The sequence below is a fragment of the Dermochelys coriacea genome, chromosome 8 (assembly GCF_009764565.3).
Source record: "Dermochelys coriacea isolate rDerCor1 chromosome 8, rDerCor1.pri.v4, whole genome shotgun sequence".
Taxonomy (NCBI): domain Eukaryota; kingdom Metazoa; phylum Chordata; order Testudines; family Dermochelyidae; genus Dermochelys; species Dermochelys coriacea.
The window spans coordinates 22,257,813-22,279,457 of NC_050075.1; the positions used below are offsets into that span (position 1 = coordinate 22,257,813).

A 21,645-nucleotide genomic window follows, 5' to 3' on the forward strand; every position below is an offset into this window, starting at 1 on the left:
GCATCAATGTTTAACTATAATTTTCCATAGTCTGAATGGACTGAGCTATGGGGTACAAGCAGTGAAATGAACTTTGAGCTTTATATTGAAGATATTGATATTGCCAGTGCAGAGTACTCAGGGGCAGCACTTGGCTACCCCTTTTTCCAACAGCTGTTTATTGAATGACCTTCTTGAATATTTGAAGATCTTGGAAACATTTAATAGAAGATGCCAATCGAGTATGACTATGCTTACTCTATGTGGATGATACTGAGTCCTGTACTCAATAACTTTGAAGAATGGCTGTTTTTCAAAATCTTGATAATGCTTTGCACTTTTGACACGTGATGAGAAATTGTCAGATCTCACCAATGAAAAACTGCATCATATGGACAGCACATAAAGAAGGTGTGGACATATTTATTAAAGCCCAAGCAGCTTTCATATTAGCCATGTTGTTGGTCACAACCAAAATAACCTTCCCTGGAGCCAATTCATTGATTACATTATTATACTGGTCAACAATATACTGGACTGTGTGGTGATTCTCAGTTGTGCACTGAAATGAGTAAAGCACTGTGGAGTTATCATGAAGTTGACGGAGCACTCTGACAATAGCTCCATCCATCAAATACTAGAGACTCGTGAGGAACTTACACAATAAGTACATCAATTCTTTTTCACATTGTCTGCTTTGGCATTCAGAAGACTTCCTATAAACTGTATCCTACTTGGTACTTCGTAAATAGGATGCAATTTATGAAAAAATTCTAGCATATGAGGATTTTTGATGGTATGAAATGGTATACTGCTGGCATGACCACCACCTCTACCAAATGTAGTCAAGTTAGGTTTTTTCTGATCATGGCACATGCTATCCAAAAGCCTCTTAAAAACAATTTAATTATGAACATCTGAATACTTTCCAGGAGTAGGAGTTTTTCAATGTTGAAGCAGGTGGAGTATCAAAATATTTATCAGAAGACGAAGTAGAATTAGCTTCACTTTCACTCATATCACTCTTAACAGAAAATCCCTGTATGCTTCATGATGCTGCCAAAGACAAAGTTGGAGTGCACAGAAGAAAAATTTTGATGCAGACCAGTTTTCCCTTTCTTGCTGTTTGACTGCAATAGTCTTTGCTAGTAGCTGGACACATCATGAGAATTCAAAGCGTTTTTCCATTTTATCTACGTGTCATACTCAGGAGAACAGAACTTGCACTTCACTTTAATGGTTTTTCCATGTTAATGTCTAGTAAAAAAAAGTTTCCATACAAATGATTCTGGCTTTCCCCAACTCTGCATAATTTATGTCACTGTTGTTAATGTCTTCCTACTTCTGGAATGCTTTCCAGATTATGAAGTGTCTCTTGTATTTCAACCAACCAATAGCCAATTTATTCTGTTTCTATCTGCTGCTGTTCCGGAAGAATCCAGTGAAACAGAACATTTTTGGGCATGCTGCCTCTCCCCCCAGGACATTTACAGAATTCCAGATCACATGAAAGGGAGAGACAGCTCTTCCTCCCTGCAGCAAACACAATGGATTTATAGGCGGCAGCAGCAGGAGGAAGAACACAGCAGGAAGGGAGAGGCCTTTACTGAGATGCGATATCAGAATCCACTCATTAGCAAGGACTTTTCAGATTATTGGCAAGCTTTGGCTGGGATTAACTGTGTGGGCATTATAAAGGAGATTTGTTGAGAGGGAACTAGTGGAAGTTTATTTACATGGGCATTTAATGTTGCCGTTTGCTTTGTTGAGGTGAGGAAAGGTGTGTGTGGGGGGTTAATAGCGGAGATTCTTTTCTTTATTTAGGGAGAGGTTTAATGGCTGTGTAGCTTCTCTGTGTTGGGGAAAAAGAAAAGGAGTACTTGTGGCACCTTAGAGACTAACAAATTTATTAGAGCATAAGCTTTCGTGAGCTACAGCTCACTTCATCAGATGCATATGCTCTAATAAATTTGTTAGTCACTAAGGTGCCACAAGTACTCCTTTTCTTTTTGCGAATTCAGACCAACACGGCTGCTACTCTGAAACCTGTGTTGGGGAAGGAAGTTTAATGCCTCCCTCCCCAACTCCAGAGGGAATTTCTTATGTTTGGTCAGTTTAGAGTAGACTGTAAGCTCTTCTGGGTAGGGACTGTCTTAAATTTGTTTAACATACTTTAAACACTCATGTACATTGTATTTATTTTATTTGTATACCAGGCCATCTCTCTCTCACACACACAATTTGTTCTATAAGGTTCTAACCAGTCAAGATGCTCAACTTTCACCCCCCACCCCAAACAGGTGGCATTAGCATGTAGCAGAGTGAGCAACCAATACGCTCAAGTTGGCTAGCTAACATATGGCATCATGGTTTTGATGCAATCAAAAAGGTAGGATGCCAGCTACATCAGACTATTCTTGCTGGAATACTTGACAGTGGTTAAGCAGGCCTTCAACTGACTGGCTTGCCAAGTGCAGCACTCACCTCAAAAACAAGTTTTAATATCCCAGATTGGTCTACCAGTAAGAGAATGCTGGAAGTCAGAATTGTGCAGTGGATTTCACAACACTCCCCTGCATTATTAGTCTTAAACTTAACCTGTTAGTTTACTGACTTCACACCTAGATTCACTGTAGGTTAAATTCTAACCAAGCATTATCCAAGGTTTCTCTTATTTCAGCCATGCTTGGCACAAGGACCTGCTATAGTAGTAGCTGTTACTGCATTAATGGACTATAATCTCATACAGCACACGCATTGTGAAGGTAAAATTGAAATTGTTTCCTTGCTCAAAGAGCTGAGTTTTAAAAGCAGCTAGAAAACATTCGAAGTAGTCCCTAGGGCTTTTCCAGCAGAATTCAACAGTGTTCAAACTGAAGCATGTTTAGTCTCAAAAAAGAAGTTTTGGAAAGCAATTGCATCTGAACATTTCACAACATTGCCCCGCGAAATCATCATCTAAAAACTTACGTTTTATACCAAGAAGTCTGAAAACCAAGAACATCCAGCCACTTTAAAATGAAAAGATGGAAAATTGTAACTTGCTGGGATAAAACCTTGAAGTACAACAGCAGTTCAAGATTATACCTGAATTTGAGCAAGACATTCCAAGCTTATTGGCCCAAAGTCCAGGGAAAGGACCAAGTGAGGCCGAATGCAAGATGTATTAACATCAGAGGAAGCCAACTTATGAAATCATATCATTCACAGTTTTCCATTTTCACTGTTGGACAGATGCAGAGTCGAGAAAAACCCACAACGCTCCTATAGCTGGAACAGAGCAGAACCCAAAGTCTCCAGACACTGGCCCTAGTTAATGAGGACTATCGCTGAAAAGTGTTAGGTCTAGGATTTTGGATTGTATCATTTATCACATTCCCAACACCAAGTCATTTTCTTGTTTTGGAAAAGGGGTTAATGCGGGAGCAAAAGATGCAGTGGTTAAAATGACCCAACATCCCCAAAAGAAATGATATGAAGAACAAGGACATTTTGGTTTAAAGTTAGTAGTCAAATTCTCCAAGGACGTCTTTTTTTTTTTTTTTAAACAAACAGCCAAATGTGTTTTTAAACCACCTCCTTGATCTAACACTTAAATCACTGGCATTGTCCAATTTAGTGTTTAATTTTTTTCCTGTAACGTCACTTGGTTCTTGGCTACTAACCTTTCATGTTACTCTTGGATTTGTCAGTTTGCTTGCCTGTGGGGGTTTGGGCCTGCTGCCCCTGCCCACTGGAAGAGGCGGCTTGCTGTGCTGCTTTCTGCTTTAACATTGTCCAGTCGAATGTGTAGTCATATTGGTGGTTCAGGGTCCTAGAAGACAGGGAAACACTTACTGCAATGCAACTACCTTACTGTGAATTTCAAGCCAGTCTGCTGAGAAATGAAGCTAGAAGTTAATCTTCAAAGCACTTTACAACAAACAATTAAGAGCAGGGTACAAATGCTAAATATTACTAACTGAAAGGAATCCTTGGAGTAAGTCTGAAAGCCATTTGGTAATGTCTGCTTCCCTCATTCACACAGATATCTGCATCTGTAGAAGTATTTCTGCACAGCCCAGCTTCTCCTCCTGCCTGCACTGAAGTCATGATTCTTCCTTTATATTGTCTTATAGGAGAGATTTCTGGTGCTATAAATTCATGTAGGATGATTTGTAAGATTCCAAAGGGCTCAGATTACAGAGGGTCAACACCAACTTCCATTATTTAAAGGCACTTTATAGAGAAAACAGTTGCTCTTATGTTCTTGTTTGCTTCTTTACAGTGTAAAAAGCATTAATGGGTTTTAAAACACCATTCCCTCCCCTCAAATAAACTTCCAGGACACCACCAGCAGATCTTTATGTAGCCCCAATCCTCACCGCACCCAAAAGCTTCCCATTGGTTCTTCTGATGATCCAAATCCCATAATCCTCTTGCCACAGAGTTGCTGGAGATGGTGGGATGTTGGACAATTTCAGCCATTTTGTGGGTTGAGGATGAAGAGGAATCAAAGTCACGGATCTACGTCATTGCCAGGGCAAAACAGATCAAATAGGAAAGATCCTCTTCCTTCACAGCCAGTTTCATGTAGTGCTACATTTCCTTGTTTTCTAAAGTTGTAGTTTGCATGCTGTTTCTAATTTTAAATGATTTCTTGAAGTAAACTTAGAAGTCTCCCCATTCCAAGAATTAAAAAAAAAAATCTCTAAAGAAGATTCATGAAGCAGTTATTGTTCATTTGAATGCTGACAATTAGATTTCTAAATTATGCTATATTTTTAGACTGACCTGAAAAGAATACGGAATAATTGCCTCAGATACATGTAATCAGGTGCCTCTTCAAAGCGAAGGCCACGACAGTAGTTCAGGTACATGGCAAATTCTGCAGGAAATCCCTGAAAGCAACAGCATTAGTCAAACTATGACCCACAATGAAGAGCCATTTGTAAGGATTCAGAAATCAAAAAAGCCATAGCCAATGTTTAAAGGCATAGTTTAAAAATGGATTTGGGTCTTAGGAGAAGGCAAGTCTCTGTTTTGGCCCCATTTTGCTCAGGATGCTCATCTGATCACCAGACACCCAAGAATATACTCCTTTTCCTGTCTTAATTCACAGGACCTTAATATGATGTATGCAATGTAAAAATAAAGATATATACAACAGCAGCATTTAATTAAAACTGAAAATATACCAAATGCTTATTCTTTTATACCCTTCCCCTTTTATTCTAATTATGCTTAGTTCTTAAAAATCCTTTGCCCCAACAGAAGTGGTTACAGTTCTTCAGAAAACTCAAAGTTACTCGTACAGGCTATTCTGGGGTATTATAAAAACAGAAGCTACTGCTTAATGCTCCTTGGGACTTAATCATGAAAAGTCTACTTTGAGAACTGGCATCATAATGTGAATTTCTGCTTAAGTGCTGCTTAAACGCCCTATTCTTAATAATAAAATAGTTATTTGCATAAACTAATGCTCTAGTGTTGTAAAACTTGTAAAATTTGTCATATGTAGGAAGTAGAGCTACATTTCCAACATTCACTATACGGTGATTTGCAGGATTGCAGAGTTAGACCCAAGGGACTCTTGGAGGACACCTAACCAACAAAATAATCTTACCCTGGAAATGGGTAAAAAGCAGGCATCTATGCCTTTGATGCCATGAGGTGCTGACATCTGCAGCCCTGGAGAGGGTACAGTGAGCTGGTCCTTTGAAATCCCAGATGACAGTATTGGACAAGTGGGATTCCACAGGGGTCCATTCTATTGCTTCTTCTATTCAACAGGTATAGGAGACTATTAGGAAAAACAGGCTGCTGAGTCTTCCCTCACAGCACTGGATGAGAGACCTTTGTAGCTCCATCTCATCCCATCTTTCCCGTGATGCAAGTGTTCTATTTGTACCTCAGTGAAATACTTTAAGAATGTGGATGACACTCAACCTAGATAAACCTGACGGAGTGTTTACATGGTGAGAGCAAGAATTGGCAAAAGTGAAGTTTTATATCGTTCAGACCGCCCAAACTGAGGCTATGCCTGCCTTATTTATATTTGCAAATTAAGGATCTTGTTAGATTGCCAGCTGCACCTGCTGTTCAAGTAGCAATGGCTAGCAGGAGAATTCAAGTGAATAGAGAATGCAGTTTATTTAAAGTGCTTTGACCGTGTGTCCAATGCACTGGACATGTCCTTTGAGTCTCTAAGGAATGATGTCATGTGGTGAAATAAACTTATTTCCATTTACTCTTACCTTACACAAGACCTCAACAGGAGTGGACATCTTCTTTTCACTAATCTTTTCATACTTTTGCTTCTTTGTTGCAGCCTGTGGAACATGTGGGTCACAATATAAAAAGATGTTGTGCAACACTGGATTAACAAGGACAGTAGCAAAAAATAAAAATCAAACAGGGAAAGCCCTTCGTCAACCAGAAGTTTTTTTTATGTGAAATCTCCAAGTCCCACATACTTATTGCAGAGGGAATGAAGGTCAATCTGGTATTAAGATTTGGACACAGTTTAATACAATTTATTGCAGTCTAAGGCTTCCATCACATGGCACAACTCGTGTCTTTCTAGCTGCTGCTTTTGTCCACTCATACCGTACTTGAATATCCATTTGCAAAAGTTCTATTCATTCCAGTTCCTGAATTCCCTTCAACTGCTGCCTGTACTTTTTAGTGAGAAACCATTACATTAGATTGCAGCTGAAAAGTTCTAATATTTCACAATCATATTGCTTGTTTAAAAACTTACTGGTTGTGCAGCTGTAATGCCCCCTGAACAGCAAAATTTCCATATGGGAAAAAAAACAAACTTAAATACAGGAAAGAGTAAGTCTACACTATTCAATCACACATTCACCATGCTTTTACATGATGACCTCATGTTCTGACACAGGGTAATGCAAATGAACACCTGAGTTAAGCTTCACGTATGTTTCAATTAAGATAGCAATTCAGCTAACCCACAAACGAGACTTAAATTCTCTTTTTAAAGTTATACCTTCATATCCTACATAGTTACTGAGACTACTAAAATAATCTTTAATATCTTATGTCTCCCTTTCCAAAATGACCTCAGCCTTGGATAGGAAGAGTACTTTTGCAAGGCTGATGTAAGCCATTGTTTAGCATAAATTTAAAAAGTGAAACAATACACACATTTTTCAATACAGCATGATAAAAAGCAGAGGCCTTCTCTTGTCACATCCAGTAAAACTAAACTTGGAAAAGAGCTCTGAGTTAGAAATGCACAGATCATTTTATGCAGGCTAGCAGTCAAGAGCATCCATTACCAGCTCTTACATTTTAGAGTCTACAGTAAGACTGTAGACTGCATGGCCTACCTTTAATCCTTGCCAAGGCAGGCTGGTTCTGTTAAAATACATCAATACATAGCCTAGAGACTCCATATCATCTCGACGACTGTAGAGGAAAAAAAAAAGAATCTTAAAAACTGAAATTCTATCAGAAGATTAAGATTGCACCATTTAGTGTTCATAAGAATCCTTAAAACTAGAAACAGTCTCATATTTGTTCATACTATTTCTAACAATGACAAAGTATCAATGAGCAAAATGGAAGAAAGAATCTGGGATTAAGTTATGTTTCTCTACAAGTCATTTTAGAGATACTGAAATTTAGGGAAAACATGTAACAATCAGTCTGAAGGCTCTAATGTTACTTAGTTTTTCAAAGTAAGGAAAGTGACTTTCCCATTCAGCTCCTATTGACATTAGTTGCAATTGTGACTAAACAGCTGCACATCTATGAAAATTTGTTCCCATGGAACTCCAGAAAGCCAAAATGAAAAATCTGATAACCACAGATGCATTAACTCCTTTTAAGGCCTGGTCCACACTTGATATTCAGGTCAAACCTAAATCAGGAGTGTGTAAAATCCACACAAGACTGACGCAGCTATGACGACATAACCGCCAGCGATGTCAACAGAAGAATGCTTCCATCGACCTAATTATGGTCATGTGGGGGACAAAATCCTTACACTGATGTAAAAACCCCTTTCCAACAGAGCTATGCCTGTATAGTCTCTGGAGTATACACACACCTTAAGTAACTCAGACAGAAAACGGATTTGAATTAGTGCTATTTCAAGAGACTTCTATAGTCTCCCTTATTTACATCTTTGACCTACTTAGAACAGTTTTTCTTGAACCCTGCTTTTATTATGGGGCTTAGTGTAGATTCTGATGTTCAGTTACTATCAACATATTTAGACAGGGAGCAGATGTGACCCCTATATTTAGTTATTTAAAACACTTTTAAACCATCAAAAAAGAGGAAAAAGTAAGAGGAAGCTCCAGTGCCATTTGCAGACTGCATTAAGAGCCTGCTGAAACATTGTTTCCACTAGACATGCTCCAGCACCACTAAGCAGCCTCAGACCTTATCACACCAAACATGCTCCACAGATAACATTTTCCTGAATCATTTTAAATGCTCGCACAGAAGAGACAGGTGCAATCCACTGCAGTGAGGAGGTATCTGCTCCACCAGTTTTCCTTCTTGGCAATGTCCTCTCTGCAATGGCAAGGAAGGCCTCTGCCCTTCTATATGCCAGCTTGCTGCTGCTGCCTATTTAACATGGTCTGAACCAACTCGTTTTCTGTGTATACCCACAAACCCCAGTTCATCAAACACACCTCCTGCCAGGCTGCTGTTCTGCAGGGAAGCTAAATGGCAATGGGTTCCCTCCTTCCGCCCAGTAGGGGTTAAGAGGAGAGGGGAGATGAGAGAAAGCTTTTTGGGGGGGGGGGGGGGGGATTTATTTAATGAGACTGTAGTGAAGGAGCATCTACATAAGTAGATTCCAAAAGAATCTTCACGTGCATGTAAGACAACCATACCCTGCAGAACTTACAAGGTAGGATGAAAAAAATGAAGGTGACAATAGTCAGACTGTGCAGTTTCCTAGACCACAGTGTGCAAAATGTGCTGGTTCTGAAATCATTTGCTTTTTCCATTTTAAAAAAAGCACTAGCAAAGCCCAGTGACCTTGTGCAAAGACATGATATGCTTAAGAGCTTATATGGGGGTGGTGGCAGTAGGACTCTGGGGAGAGTTCTCCGAGCCCAGGCAGTGAGGGGGCAGCATGCATCTCCTCTGTAATTTGTTTTAAATGGATTTTTCAATGCCATAGCTGTACAGTATGAAGCCTGGAATTTACAGTCTTGTACTGACATTTCCTAATAAAGGCTTCATTAGAATCCAAACGCATGTTAGTGGACTCCAGGATATCTGGCTTGTAAAGGATGAGATGATATCACCTTCTGTTATACTAGGTATTTATGCTACTTCAGTAACAGCTGTCACTACACTTGACAGAGCAAACCCTGCAGTAGTCTCAATTTAGCACTGTAACTGATGAAGGGTTCTCCTGTCAAGTTTCAGGTCTCCTCCATCTTCTCTTGATTTACAGCAGGGGATCACTTAGTGGCTTCACTACTGGCCTAGTCTGAATGTTTTAGTAATTCTTAGAGAGGGGTAAAGAAAGTTTACCATTAAACTAGAATTCCAAGTACCAAAATAGAGGATGGGAGAGCTGCCAGAAAAACTAAAAATAGCCCCAAAGAATGCATAGTCCTTTTTATGATCACTGCCTCCACCTTCAGATCTTATCCAAATCTACTTGGGATGCAATGCATCAAAACCTGTGTTAAGAGCATGTCTTCACATCAGAAGTTCTAATGCCCACCTTCTCTGTTTGCCCCACAAGTCTAAGATGTTAGAAAATTGCCCGAGAAGAACCACCATATTTAAATTGCTATTCATGACTGCTACACAAAAAAGCCATAGAGGAAGGAGGTCAATATGGAAACATATGGACCTTTCCTAAAGTCTATGGTACTAAGTCCTTCCCACATGCTCTGAATATCAGTTATACGTTTTGTTACAGCTGATGAGATATAACAGCTGCTCAAGCTATGTTTTAATAATGTTCAAGCTCTGACTATAGCCCACAGGGAGCAAAAATTCAGGAAAGGCTAATTACTTCAGGATGTGACCTATTATGGCTGTAAACTAGAGTCCTGCAGCAGGACTGGGATCCTGCAAACCCACTGAAATAACAGCAGAAGCAGGTAAAATGTACTTTGTTGTGCGTGGGGGGAAAAGCAAACTGCGATAATTTGAGGGAAAAGATTAAAAAAATTTAAATAGAGATTTTAACACTGAAATTTAAGCGAGGGATCAAAAGAAATTTGATGTCTATTATAACAGGAGTGAAGTAGTTTGTTTTTTTTAACCACATGGTTTAAGCAAGATTTGTTTTATTCTTTTAGTAGTAAACTGTCAGAAGTACACACAGAATTCAGAACAGCTAGAGGAGTGAGCATTCTCTCCACTTGATTTCTGGAGGAGTGGCGCTCAGGCGCACAGAGCAAGTGATGCACTCTGGCTCGAGATGGTGCGAATCCACCCTTTTGATTAATGAAGTTCAATATTTGCTTTGGAGAAGGTGGCTCGCTCTCACCCTTCTAGGAACTGGGATACTACTAGAACCACAGCCAAGTATGCAAAAGACTAGAACAGAGGAGGAAAGCAGGGATATTGTGATCCTCATAACCTAACAATTAATGACCGGGGAAGTCAAAGTAAAAATACCAGCACTGAAAGTCAGTACAAAAAGGCTCCCGAAGCCAATCAGGAGTTTTTCCCATTACTGGAACAAAAAACTGGGCCATGGAAGAGGATCTTCCAAGACCTTTCAAAGTGACAAGAAGTGCCAGCACAAAGAAAAAAATTTGTGCTTTGAAATCTTATTCAGAACAAGCGTCTCTTCAGCCTGCAAGACTCACTCTTCTTCAAGGAAGAAAATAAAGCACTTAATTAGCTTTCCTATTCTGGCAGAAGCAGGCAGAAAGGTAAATATTTGCCAAGGGATGTGTTCACACATTTGAGTGCAAGTAGTTTGGAGACTTCCAAGTCTTATGAATGAGGTCAGCCATAGCCTTCAGGAGCACTGCAGTAATCCCCTTGAACTCACCTCTGCTCAATGCCAAGATGTGCATTGATACTGGCATATCGAGCTGTGCCAGTGAGATTTTTGTCTTCTCTGTATGGTATGTGTTGCCTTGTCCTGTTGTCCCGGTACTTTTTGGCCAAACCAAAGTCAATAAGGAATAACTTAAAGAGAAATGAAAATAGGTTATTTCTTCCAGATGCAAGTATGTGGAAACCCCACCCAATATGTACTTTGTTTCATTAGGTCTGTAGTTAAACCAGAGGCAATAGTTTAAAGGAAGCAAAATAACACTACAGTAAGTCTTACTTGCTCTAACAAGCAGACTCAAAGTTTTAATATTCAATTTTTTTTAAGCCTTTCCTTTTCCAAGTGGGAGGGACTAGATTGTGCTACTCAACTCAAAAGGTTTAGTCTTAAACATACTTTACTACTGTTCTAATCTGTATTATATTAAGGTTATGTCTACACTGTCCTACAGTTTGGACTATGGGGGTGCGAACAACAGTGCGTGCTGTAACTCCCTTGTACAGATGCTGCGGGTGTGAACTAAAAAGGTTCTTACTTTGCATTCATGTAGTTCTGTTTGAAGAGGATTACATCAATGCACACTAAGAACCTTTTAGTTGATGTCAGCAGCGGGGCCACACGGAGGAGTCACTGAACAGCACCCTGACACGCAAGGCTATTCACACCCCCCAGTACAAACTATTGGGCAGTATAGATAAGCCCTTACTCAAGATCTGCGACATGTGATTATTAGTTAGGAAGGGAAATTAAAATATGGTATGGCTGTATGCATCACAAAAACATTTTTATCTGAAGCAATTTTGCACTACATACATTTAGATATTCACTTAATGGCAGCTCAGCAACTTAAACCCTTCAATTGTTTTGACGTGCTAGCGTTCGTGCATTTTAATTGTCACAGTAATCAAAGATCATTTTGCATAGCATAAAAGGCCAACTTCAATAGCAATGAGATATATTGCTTTCAGCCATACACCCATATTTGTAAGCTACTGATTAGAAGTCAGCAAGCTAAGTACCACAGAAGCATGAGATGCTTTTATTAAATCCAGCTGATTATATTCACATAGCCAAGCAGCTCTAGCCTAGTAAAAGGATCAGATTAAGATTTATTTCTACAAAGCCCATGTCAACTAAATCTCCCTAACTATCAAACTTAAATAGTAAGCAGGTTTAACTGGATTCCAGTTAGTGTGGTAACAGTTATTGTATTTTCTTGTGGCAAAACTTCAGGCAGAATCTGGCAGCAAAGAATGAGACTGAGGTATGTAAAAAAAGTGTTTTCAGTTATAGATCTGGAATATTAGTCTTCTGTCTCAGTGCTGAAGAACAATTAAATCTGTTCCTTTCTTTCCTTTAAGATACTCAATTTTTTAGCTGAACCTTCAAGTTTCAGCCTGATAACATGTGACACCCCACTGCCATAGATTAGATCCATAGGCCAACAGAAGATTGGGGTCTCAGTCCATACACATGACAAAGGATTGAAGTGGCTGAGTGTCAGGCTATTAAGGGAGCTTTTGCGACTCCTAAATAATTTGCAAGAGAACCACACTCAGGGTCTTAAGTTCAAGAGATTAATCCAGGTAACTAAGATAGAGGACATGGCTCTTAAATTCACTCAACAAGTGGGAAGGAAAAGACTGAAGGATAGTTTTACCCCAGTATAAGGAGAGAGGGCTGCCTTTGGTACATCTAAGTGGCAACAGAAATTAAAATCAACAATTCTACTGTGCAAAGAAGCTCCACTCTAGGCTGGCTGGCGATTTGTTAACTATAGTTTCTTCTGGAGAGCAATCAAATTCAGAGTACTCTTTAGCAGCCTGAAGGCAGGTGTTAAGTTGGCAGGGATAAGGGGCAATGTTTAATGCTGAACAACTTGGGGACATTTTGCCATAATTTATACCTGTTTTATATTTAAGACCATGATCTTAAGAACCTGCTTTTGCACAAATCTGCATGAAATTTTTTTTCTTCCTTTTCTCTTGAGGGAAAGCTTTGCCTTATGAAATTTCTTCCAATAATTTGGGTTGCTGTTATTTCATGTTCCACCAGATGAAGCCACTGCCAGTGTCAAAAAAACCCTCTATTCTTAACCACAGAACACAACTACTGGTAGAGACAACACCTCACAGGCTGAGCAGAAACACCAAATTCTTAGAACTACTGGGACAATTTAATAAGTCCTAAAGTAAAGTAGATGCTGTAAGTTTACACTTGTATTAGCATGCTACAAGTGCTACCTACCTTTGGACATAGGAAAAACTAAGTGCTGGTGTAAATTTATAGCTGGCCTCCACACAGAAAGACGACTCCCATCCACTGTTCAAAGTTTAAAGCTTTGTGATCACATGACCACCACCAATATGATGCTTTGATCACAAAAGCCGTTTGTTAGAGTGCCCCCTTCCAGCAACAACAAATATAAGTATTTTATGTCTCAAATAAAATAAGTATTTTATTCCTCAATGACTACACACATTCACTTAATCAGAACATTTAAACTACACAAGGAATTTACAAAGTACTGGAAATACTTCAAAGTCTCAGCTTATATGATAGGCACTTTTGTAATCCTTGGGGTCTGCCATTAATTGTAAGTGCAGGAAGAAACACAGCCTCATGATATTGATCAAAATAAAAGGTATAGCCACACACACACGCACACACACCAGCCGTCTTTATAGTTCTTTAGGCAAATTCTTATTTTTTCCTGGAGTTTTGTTCCCCATGGCATTTTAAAGCCTACCTGCTGTTGCTTCTTTAAAAAAAGAAAAAACAAACAAGCAAACAAAATCAAAACAAAAACAAACAAAAATAGCCACACTTAGTTGCAGGAATTTTGTGATACTCCATGCTTCCTGCAACAACTCTTATAGACCTGCTTAAATGCATATTGGGCTGATACGGCTGTTCCCTACTCTTAAAATTTACAGATAGCAATTATTTAAAACTGCCTAATCCAGTGATGTACAGTCCTGTTTTATACTGATAAAGTAACCCGAATCCGTTATATTCCACTGTAACTTCCCCCCCTCAGGAATTTAACCTAGTCTCCAGGAGCGGGACAGCAAGTTCAGCTACCTCCCTTCTAGACTACTATGGGTTCAATGGAGTAAAGTAGTATCTCTCAATGTAGGAGGCTGGGATCTCTTCAGAACACCCTCTGACCCAATTTAACAGGGACAGACTCTTTCATCAGATGCCAGTCAGCACTAACAGAAGAGCCATCACAGAAACAAGTTCAACAGCACCTTAATTTGATTTGAGGTAGAAGGGTAGGGCAGCTGCAGATATAGAATAAAGATTGCCTTGACTGACGTTTTCAGAACTAGATTCCTAATATCTGTCAGTGAGGAGCAGCATAAGGTAGTTGTTCTGTAGTACAAGCAGTGAAGACTACTGCTTCCGCAAGCTACACACCAGAATAGTACACCTTACTAACCGATGAATTGCTTTCTGATTAATTTCCATTTAGTTTAAACTGCATGGTTAGAAATAGGCACAAGACTTGCTTTCCCTTTCCAACCATGTCCTCCCTCCTAGCAGCAAGGAGCCCTACACTTAAGATTTGAAAGCAACAGGCAATGGGATTATCCAAGAGACAGGTTCATCAGGGTAGCCTCATTTTATGAGCACAGTCTTAAGTCATGAGTGACTTCACACCACCATTTGAAATGGATTTATCAAGCAAAAACTGCATGGGAAGGGAGACTGACTGAGGCGATCAACAGGATTTCCCCATATCTGAACGCATTCAGATACACAGCATGCACCCTGCTTAGTGGGCATATGTACAGCAAGTCCTGCTGCTACATTGCTACCACTTTGAAGGGGTAACCTAGACACGTCAAGACATGCAACAAATTGCACTAAAGTTTTATATACCAAACTAAAACTAATTTCTGCATTTGAATATAAGGCATGTACATATAACCCATTTCACATTTAAGTTTACAGAAAACACTTTACAGTTTAGACAAGTGCCACAGGGAAACATCTTAGAAATGTTACATGTTTGCCAAGTATGTCTGAATAATGCCAACATAAGAGGTGCTTTTGCAAGGTCTACATTCTCCAGAAACAAAACAAAACCAAAAAAAAAAAAATAAAGCACATGAATTTGGGGTTGAGGTTGGAATAGGAGACAGTTTCAGACCTGGTTTAATCCTGAGAAAGATGGGTCCTGAGAAGTACTAACAGTCATGCTTCTTTTCCTCTTCCCCACTGGAGATTCTAAACACTGAACAAACAATAGAGGGTGGCAGTGCATCAAACAGTATTGCTTACATTGCAACAATGGCCGGCGCAGACAGGCAACACCGAGGCGTTAGAGAAAGAACAGGGTAGCCAAATGCCATCCTTCTTCCACCAAGCACTGTAATTTTCCAAAATAGTTAATTTTTTTTTTTAAAGAGAGAATTTTGAAAGATGTGGCAAGATAATGTTTTGAATACGAGCCACTCCATAATGGCACTGCCTTAAACAGGGATAGCAATGGTGACATTTGGCTCTATCAAAAAAGGAAATTGAAGCTTTGCTTACAAAAAGCATTCTTTGGTACCACAAACTGCCCTTCCCCAAAAGACATTCAGAAAAAGTAAATCTTCAGTAAGGAAGAGGTAGAAGGCATTTAGTCACCTTAAAGTTTACTTTCATAAGCATGCAGGGCTAATTTCTAGCAGAGCTGAAAGTTCACCTTTTAAGGTAGGAACAAATTACTCCCAAATATCAAATTGAGAATAATTTTAAAATTGATCACTTAAATTTAAATTGTGACTACATTTAAAAAAAATATTGTTTATAATTGACAGGAAGCTACTGGAACAAGATTACCATGGCACCCTAGTCTTTTTGTGACTGGCATGTCCTCAAGGAGTATGTACAAAACTATTAAATATGTAGCTGCACTTAGCTACAAAGAAAAGGAACAAAACAGTGTGTTATATCTGGAAGCAAAAATTTCTGAAATGGAGCAGCCATTAGTCCAAAACTGAAGCAAAATGTCCCTTTTCAATTCTGCTTAGGTAAAGCAACAATTTTACATTCTTACATCAAGGACTATCTAAGTCATTAAACTTGGTATTTAATAAAAAACTCATGCCCGCAACAAGAGTGTTAACCACTATTTCATTGTGTGGCTCCCTAACACAAATAGCAAGTGGCACTGACTAAAAATTCAAAGTCTGCAGACAATTTAGATTTTCCACTCAGCTGATGTGATTAACATGCTCATCTAATAAAATGAGCACAGCAGTATTTTTCTAGGCCATTATTCCATATCAAGGTAAAACAAGGAGCTACAATGCCAACCCAGCATGACTGTGCAAAAGTGTGGGAAAACGGCCAAAAACGAAAGAAGTTGGAAATCAGAGACTGAAACTAGTAAAAAAAATTAAAACAAGCTATTTTAATTTTTTATAATTATATTGCCAGGTCTTGCCAGAAAATTAAAGAACCTGACTGCATTATAGCAGAGAAAAATAGAGCTCTATAGAGTAGAAGTATGAAACTTGGGAACGAGCAAGGTTTAACAGCAACAGGATTACATGAAGACTTTACCTTTCAATTGGACTGTTACAAAAGATTTTCCAACAAAAACAGTTAATCTAAATGTTCATTGTGCACTGCACCCCTTCAGACAGAACTCTGAAGTTTCTCATGTTAGCAACCAATTTTGTTTCTAATGTTAATGGCTTCAAGTTGGCATTCATACAGGCAAACAAAGGTAAACATTTTACAGCTAATAGTGCCCAAAGATAGTAAACATCCTCAGATAGCATATAAAGAACGTAAGTGGGAATCTTGCTTCCAATAAAAAGCTCAATTATGTACGTTTGTCCTGAAGTTAAAAATTTCTATTAAATAGCATGCTTACTGCATTGCCAATGCTGCCTGTCTGCCCGAGCTCAACATAACAATTGAGAATGAAACATTTCACTCAACAGAACTAGTCATTGAAAACAGTATTTCTCTATGCAAAGTTTCCAACTGGAAGCATGCATCTCTGGCTAAATTAACACCCCCCCTCCCTCCAAGTTTAAAGTTAGCAACTAGAAGTCCTCCCAATTTAACTTAAAATATTTAAGATCCGGTAAGGTCAGTTTTGGTGTGTGATCTTTAAGCATTCAACTAGTCTACATTTTAGTACTTCTCCAACTTGAAAGATTTGCAAAAATTCAGTTACAAACACAGTTTAAGTAAACAATGCTACCATCTATAGGCTGACAGTTATTTTTGTATGCATAATCCTGAAGATTGAAGGTTTCATTACCAATCATTGCAAATTTTTAACACCTTGGTGACAGGTAGGTCAGGAGCTCCTACACTGGTGCAAATACATTTTGCATCAAGATATCAGCCCTGGAGCCAAGAGTTAAGACTTGATTTTAATATTAAGGAAAAAAAATTATGCTATTTGGATATTCACCAACTTTAAATAAATGAAACACCATAGTTGGACAGAGAATGTTTAGGTAATCAATTAAATTAGTTTACACTTCAGATTTTTATGTTTAAAAACAATCCTGTCATTAAATCCTCCTTGTGGGGTGGGTCAAAGGCCCACATGTTCATGCTACTGCATTTAGCAATACATGTAAGGAAATCCCACCACCTGGCATCAAAGAATTAAACTGATTTAGTGTCTTTGGCAGAACCATTGTTAAAACCAATTGATAAACCAATGTTTATCAGAACCATTCTTTAGAGGCATTACCCTCCTTGTTCTTTCATGCAAAGAGCATTAGACTAACCTTATTACAGTGACGCCCGATACCCATTAGGAAGTTATCTGGTTTAATGTCTCTGTGTATAAAATTCTTTGTGTGCACATATTCAATTCTACTGATCATCTGTAAATACAAGAAAAAAATCAGAATTTAACATTAGAAAGAGAAAGCTAAAGATCAAAGATATTAGAAAAAAGTCCAGTGGTTTAGTTCAAGTTAATTTTCCTTAATAATGAATTCATTATAAATTGAGTATTTAACCAAGTACATTTTAACAAATAATCACAAAATAGATTGGTCAAGTGAAGCGACAAACAGTTTGATGAAAATAATCACTGGTCTGTCAGTGTAAAATGTACAGGTCTTCAGTGTAAAAGCCTCCAACTGTTTCATTATAAGTAGCACAAGTGGTATTCACAAATGATTTATTCACAAATTTAAAAAACCCAAGCAATCTAACTGAAGTTACTCTGTTTACTACAGGACTGTTTTAGAAATCTTTTCTTGATATTGTCTGACTAGGAACTAACTCATTAACAGTTGGTTACTCCACATATGCCTTTTAGCTATTCTGGTCATCTTAATTTGCTGGACAATATTATAGCATTAGGCAAGGTCTACATTACGGGGACTATTGGGGTATAGCTACAACACTATCGCTATGTTGGTATAACCCCATATAGCAATGGAAGGTGTTTTTCCTGTTGCTATAGGACCACCTCCCAAGCAATGGGAGCTAAGTAAATGGAAGCGTTCTTCCATCAACCTGGATGCACCTACCCTAGAGTGTTAGATTGGCATAACTATGGTGCTCAGGCATGTGGATTTCACCACACCCCTGAGTGCGACAGCTATATTGATCTAAATTAAACATAGACCAGGCCTTAGTGAATTACAGGTGTCAATACTGTAGCATGTCTCTAAGCTAGTAGCAATCCTAGTAGACTATATCCCAGTGGCCATTTTTAAAACGTAATGGACCGAAGTTCCTATCCAGCACTGCGTTTGAAGGCATTCCTATTGTCCCATAGATACTTAGGTTTTGATTCTTCGAGAATACCTTTTGGTTTACAACATTTAAAGATGCTGTTACCACAGCAGCCAAGAGTGGTTCTCCCTCTGAAGTGAGCATCAGTGACTAAAAGCAGCTGAGAACAAGGACAGTTGACACCTATCTCCACTCAGAAATGCTCTACGCTTCCTTGGCTGACCGCCTGGGATTTTATAACCATTTGGCAAAGTGACAGTTGCTACTAACATCAATTGGATAATCTTGAATAATTTTCAATACAAGTTTTAAACTCACCTATATTTAGGTCCATCTAACCCTGGCACTCAGGGCATAAAATTTTTCACAGCCCTGAGTGACTAAGCTAGGTGGTTCTAATTTTTAAGTGTAGACCAAGCCCTAGATTCTATGATGGAATATTTCATGCCTGAATAGAGGGGCAAGTGAAGATAAGGCATTTCTAAGGCACTCACCACTAAATATGTAACCTCAACTCTAGAGATTTGAATTAAGAGATAGGAGTTTGGCATCCCCGTGCTTGTCACTAAAGGACAGCAGACATCCCAAACCCATTCAAATTTGAGAAGACTAAAAGTCAGGATATCAAGGATGTAGCAGGTACATATTGATGTGCAGTGGCAGAGCTCGACGGAGAATTCCATATACAGCCTGCCAACAACATGCTTGGCTGAAGCCTATTGTAGTGCTTAATTTAATCAAAGTAACCCAAAATGCTGAGGATTGCTTTTTACCATTACCAGTACTTGACATCTGTGATGCAAGTAAAATAAAATTAAGAGCATGATTTTATAAAGTGTTAACACTAGCATGGGTAGAATACTAATATTTGTGTTGCATTCTTAGTTCTCTACAATGCTAATGTTATGCTCTACTATACCACAAAACTGCCACTATCACTGTTCCTATTTTTTGCTTCTATGTGGGTCAAATAGTCACTTGAGTATATAGAGTACCAAGTTGCACACATTCTGACATACTTAAAAGGAACACTATTTGCTTCATTTTCCTTACAATGCAAATTTAAGTTTCACATACCTGGTCTGCTAACATAAGTACTGTTTTCATTGTGAACCTGCGGGAACAGAAGTTGAAGAGGTCTTCAAGGCTGGGTCCCAGAAGATCCATAACTAGAACATTATAATCTTTCTCTTGACCATACCACCTGCAATGACACAGATGTCTAAGTTATCATTCTGTTTAAGATAAACTAACAATCTGTAGTATTAACAATGAGGTAGCCAGTTAATATTTAAATTTTAGAAGATGCCAAGTAGTACTATGTTTTCCCACTTCAAAACAACAATTGAGATTGTTGATGCATAAATGCAATTAACTAGACTGTTTTACAAAGTGTTCAGTATTTATAAGCAAGCCCTGGCTACCACTAGACATGGAGTTTTTTTGTGACAGTAATTTACTTTGATGTAAATTAGTCGCAGTGATGCATTTTTTTTATAATATTCATTTTGTTTAGGTCTCAATTGGATCAGCCCCATTTTGTTCTTCCTGCCATTGATTTCTAGAAAGCAGTGCATAATGCTGGCCTTTAACTACGTTAACTCCCATTCTCTTATTAACCACCAAAAGCATTGACTAAAAACAACCCACTGGCAGTTGGCCTTTACAAGCTGAATACAGTTTATTATTATTGTTTATTATTAAATAGAATACCTTTTTGTAAAGCAAGAAGCAACAGAAAGCTTTATAGCAACTTACTGAGTCACCCTACTTTCTGGAAAAGCACTCAACTTTCACAGGACATTACAAACAAAACCTTTTTGCTCATTTTAATAAGGTGTGCCTTCAATTTTCACTTCAAACAAAGGAGTGAAAGTTTCCACCTGCAACTCTCACATCCCTCTCAGTCTTCAACTAGATGTCTGCCACTTTCACAGAAGAACATTTGAAAAATACCAGTGTAGCAAATTAAAATGACAGAGCAAAGCAGAGGCAGCTATATGAACAGTAAGATTCAAACCATGTTTGGACTGGCACCTTTCAAAGGTATCACCTCATTTTTGGTGTTGCTTCTTGTAGTTTCCAGTTTTACCCCAGAGAAAGTTCACATACAAGTAGTCTTTCCTGAGGAGAGTTGTACAGTTGTTTTTTTCAAGCTACGACTATTTTTTCCACTAGATCACAACAGGGCAAGGAAGTTAGACATTCCCTCACTACACATTCATCCAGGTTTTTATTGGCAGCCATTTCTCCAGAATTTGAGCATCCAGTAGGTACATTCTGTTCTAGTAGAAGAAGCTGATGGAAAATCTAGAGAGAGATCCTTGCTATACTTAAGACAAAATTAAGATTTTACTAAAAGTAGGAGTTTAAAATTCCTAAAGCAGAAATCTAAAGGCAACTGTTAAAATAGAATACTAAATTACTTTACTCTGGACCAGGCAGATCTTGCAAGCCACCAGTGTCTAATCTCACAATTCTGAGCCAGGACATTGAGAAATAGTAAGGAACGACTTACAAAAAGCATATCTATTCTTTCAGCACCAAGGGAAGATCTCTTCCCATCCACAGTATTCCTACTAATGGGTCTATGGTATTTCACGCCATTGCATACTGTTATCCTACCAGATGTAACAGGGGTTGATGGGAGCACTTCAAAATAATTCCAATTCTTCCCTTCAGAATGCTCAGTATGGCGATGGGCTCATCTACATTGAGAGTGCTCAACTGTGAAGTCCCACAAACCTTAATACTTCCCTCCTATCAGGTTTAATATCTTTTTTGGGGGGAGAGGGGAAGGGAAGAAGGAATGACAACCACCACTGCTTTCTCTCCAGTTCAAATAGCACCTCTCCAAATAATTCCTCTGCCTAACCAAGATAATTGGTTGGATGAAAGTCAGGAAGAGGGACACGCTTTAAAAGGTTCTTCTCAGGATTCAGCAGTTT

The 21,645-nt window shown here is 38.6% G+C and overlaps 1 protein-coding gene across 9 annotated transcripts in view; it reads right to left on the reverse strand.

Moving 5' to 3' along the window:
- The window catches only part of CSNK1A1 (casein kinase 1 alpha 1), a 52,097-nt gene that overhangs the window by 11,882 nt on the left and 18,570 nt on the right, over positions 1 to 21,645 (reverse strand). For 2 of the 9 annotated variants that reach the window (XM_038412028.2, XM_038412027.2), the window contains exons 3-10: positions 19,775 to 19,901; positions 17,734 to 17,832; positions 15,138 to 15,221; positions 10,973 to 11,112; positions 7,314 to 7,392; positions 6,216 to 6,290; positions 4,753 to 4,859; positions 3,645 to 3,793 (exon numbers count right to left, since the gene is read on the reverse strand). In XM_038412028.2, coding sequence (XP_038267956.1) covers positions 3,645 to 3,793; positions 4,753 to 4,859; positions 6,216 to 6,290; positions 7,314 to 7,392; positions 10,973 to 11,112; positions 15,138 to 15,221; positions 17,734 to 17,832; positions 19,775 to 19,901 — 860 coding nt within the window. Of the gene's footprint in view, positions 1 to 3,639; positions 3,794 to 4,752; positions 4,860 to 6,215; positions 6,291 to 7,313; positions 7,393 to 10,972; positions 11,113 to 15,137; positions 15,222 to 17,733; positions 17,833 to 19,774; positions 19,902 to 21,645 lie in introns of those variants that run through there. The other 7 variants (XM_038412032.2, XM_038412030.2, XM_038412035.2 and 4 more) reach the window with 4 other exon arrangements.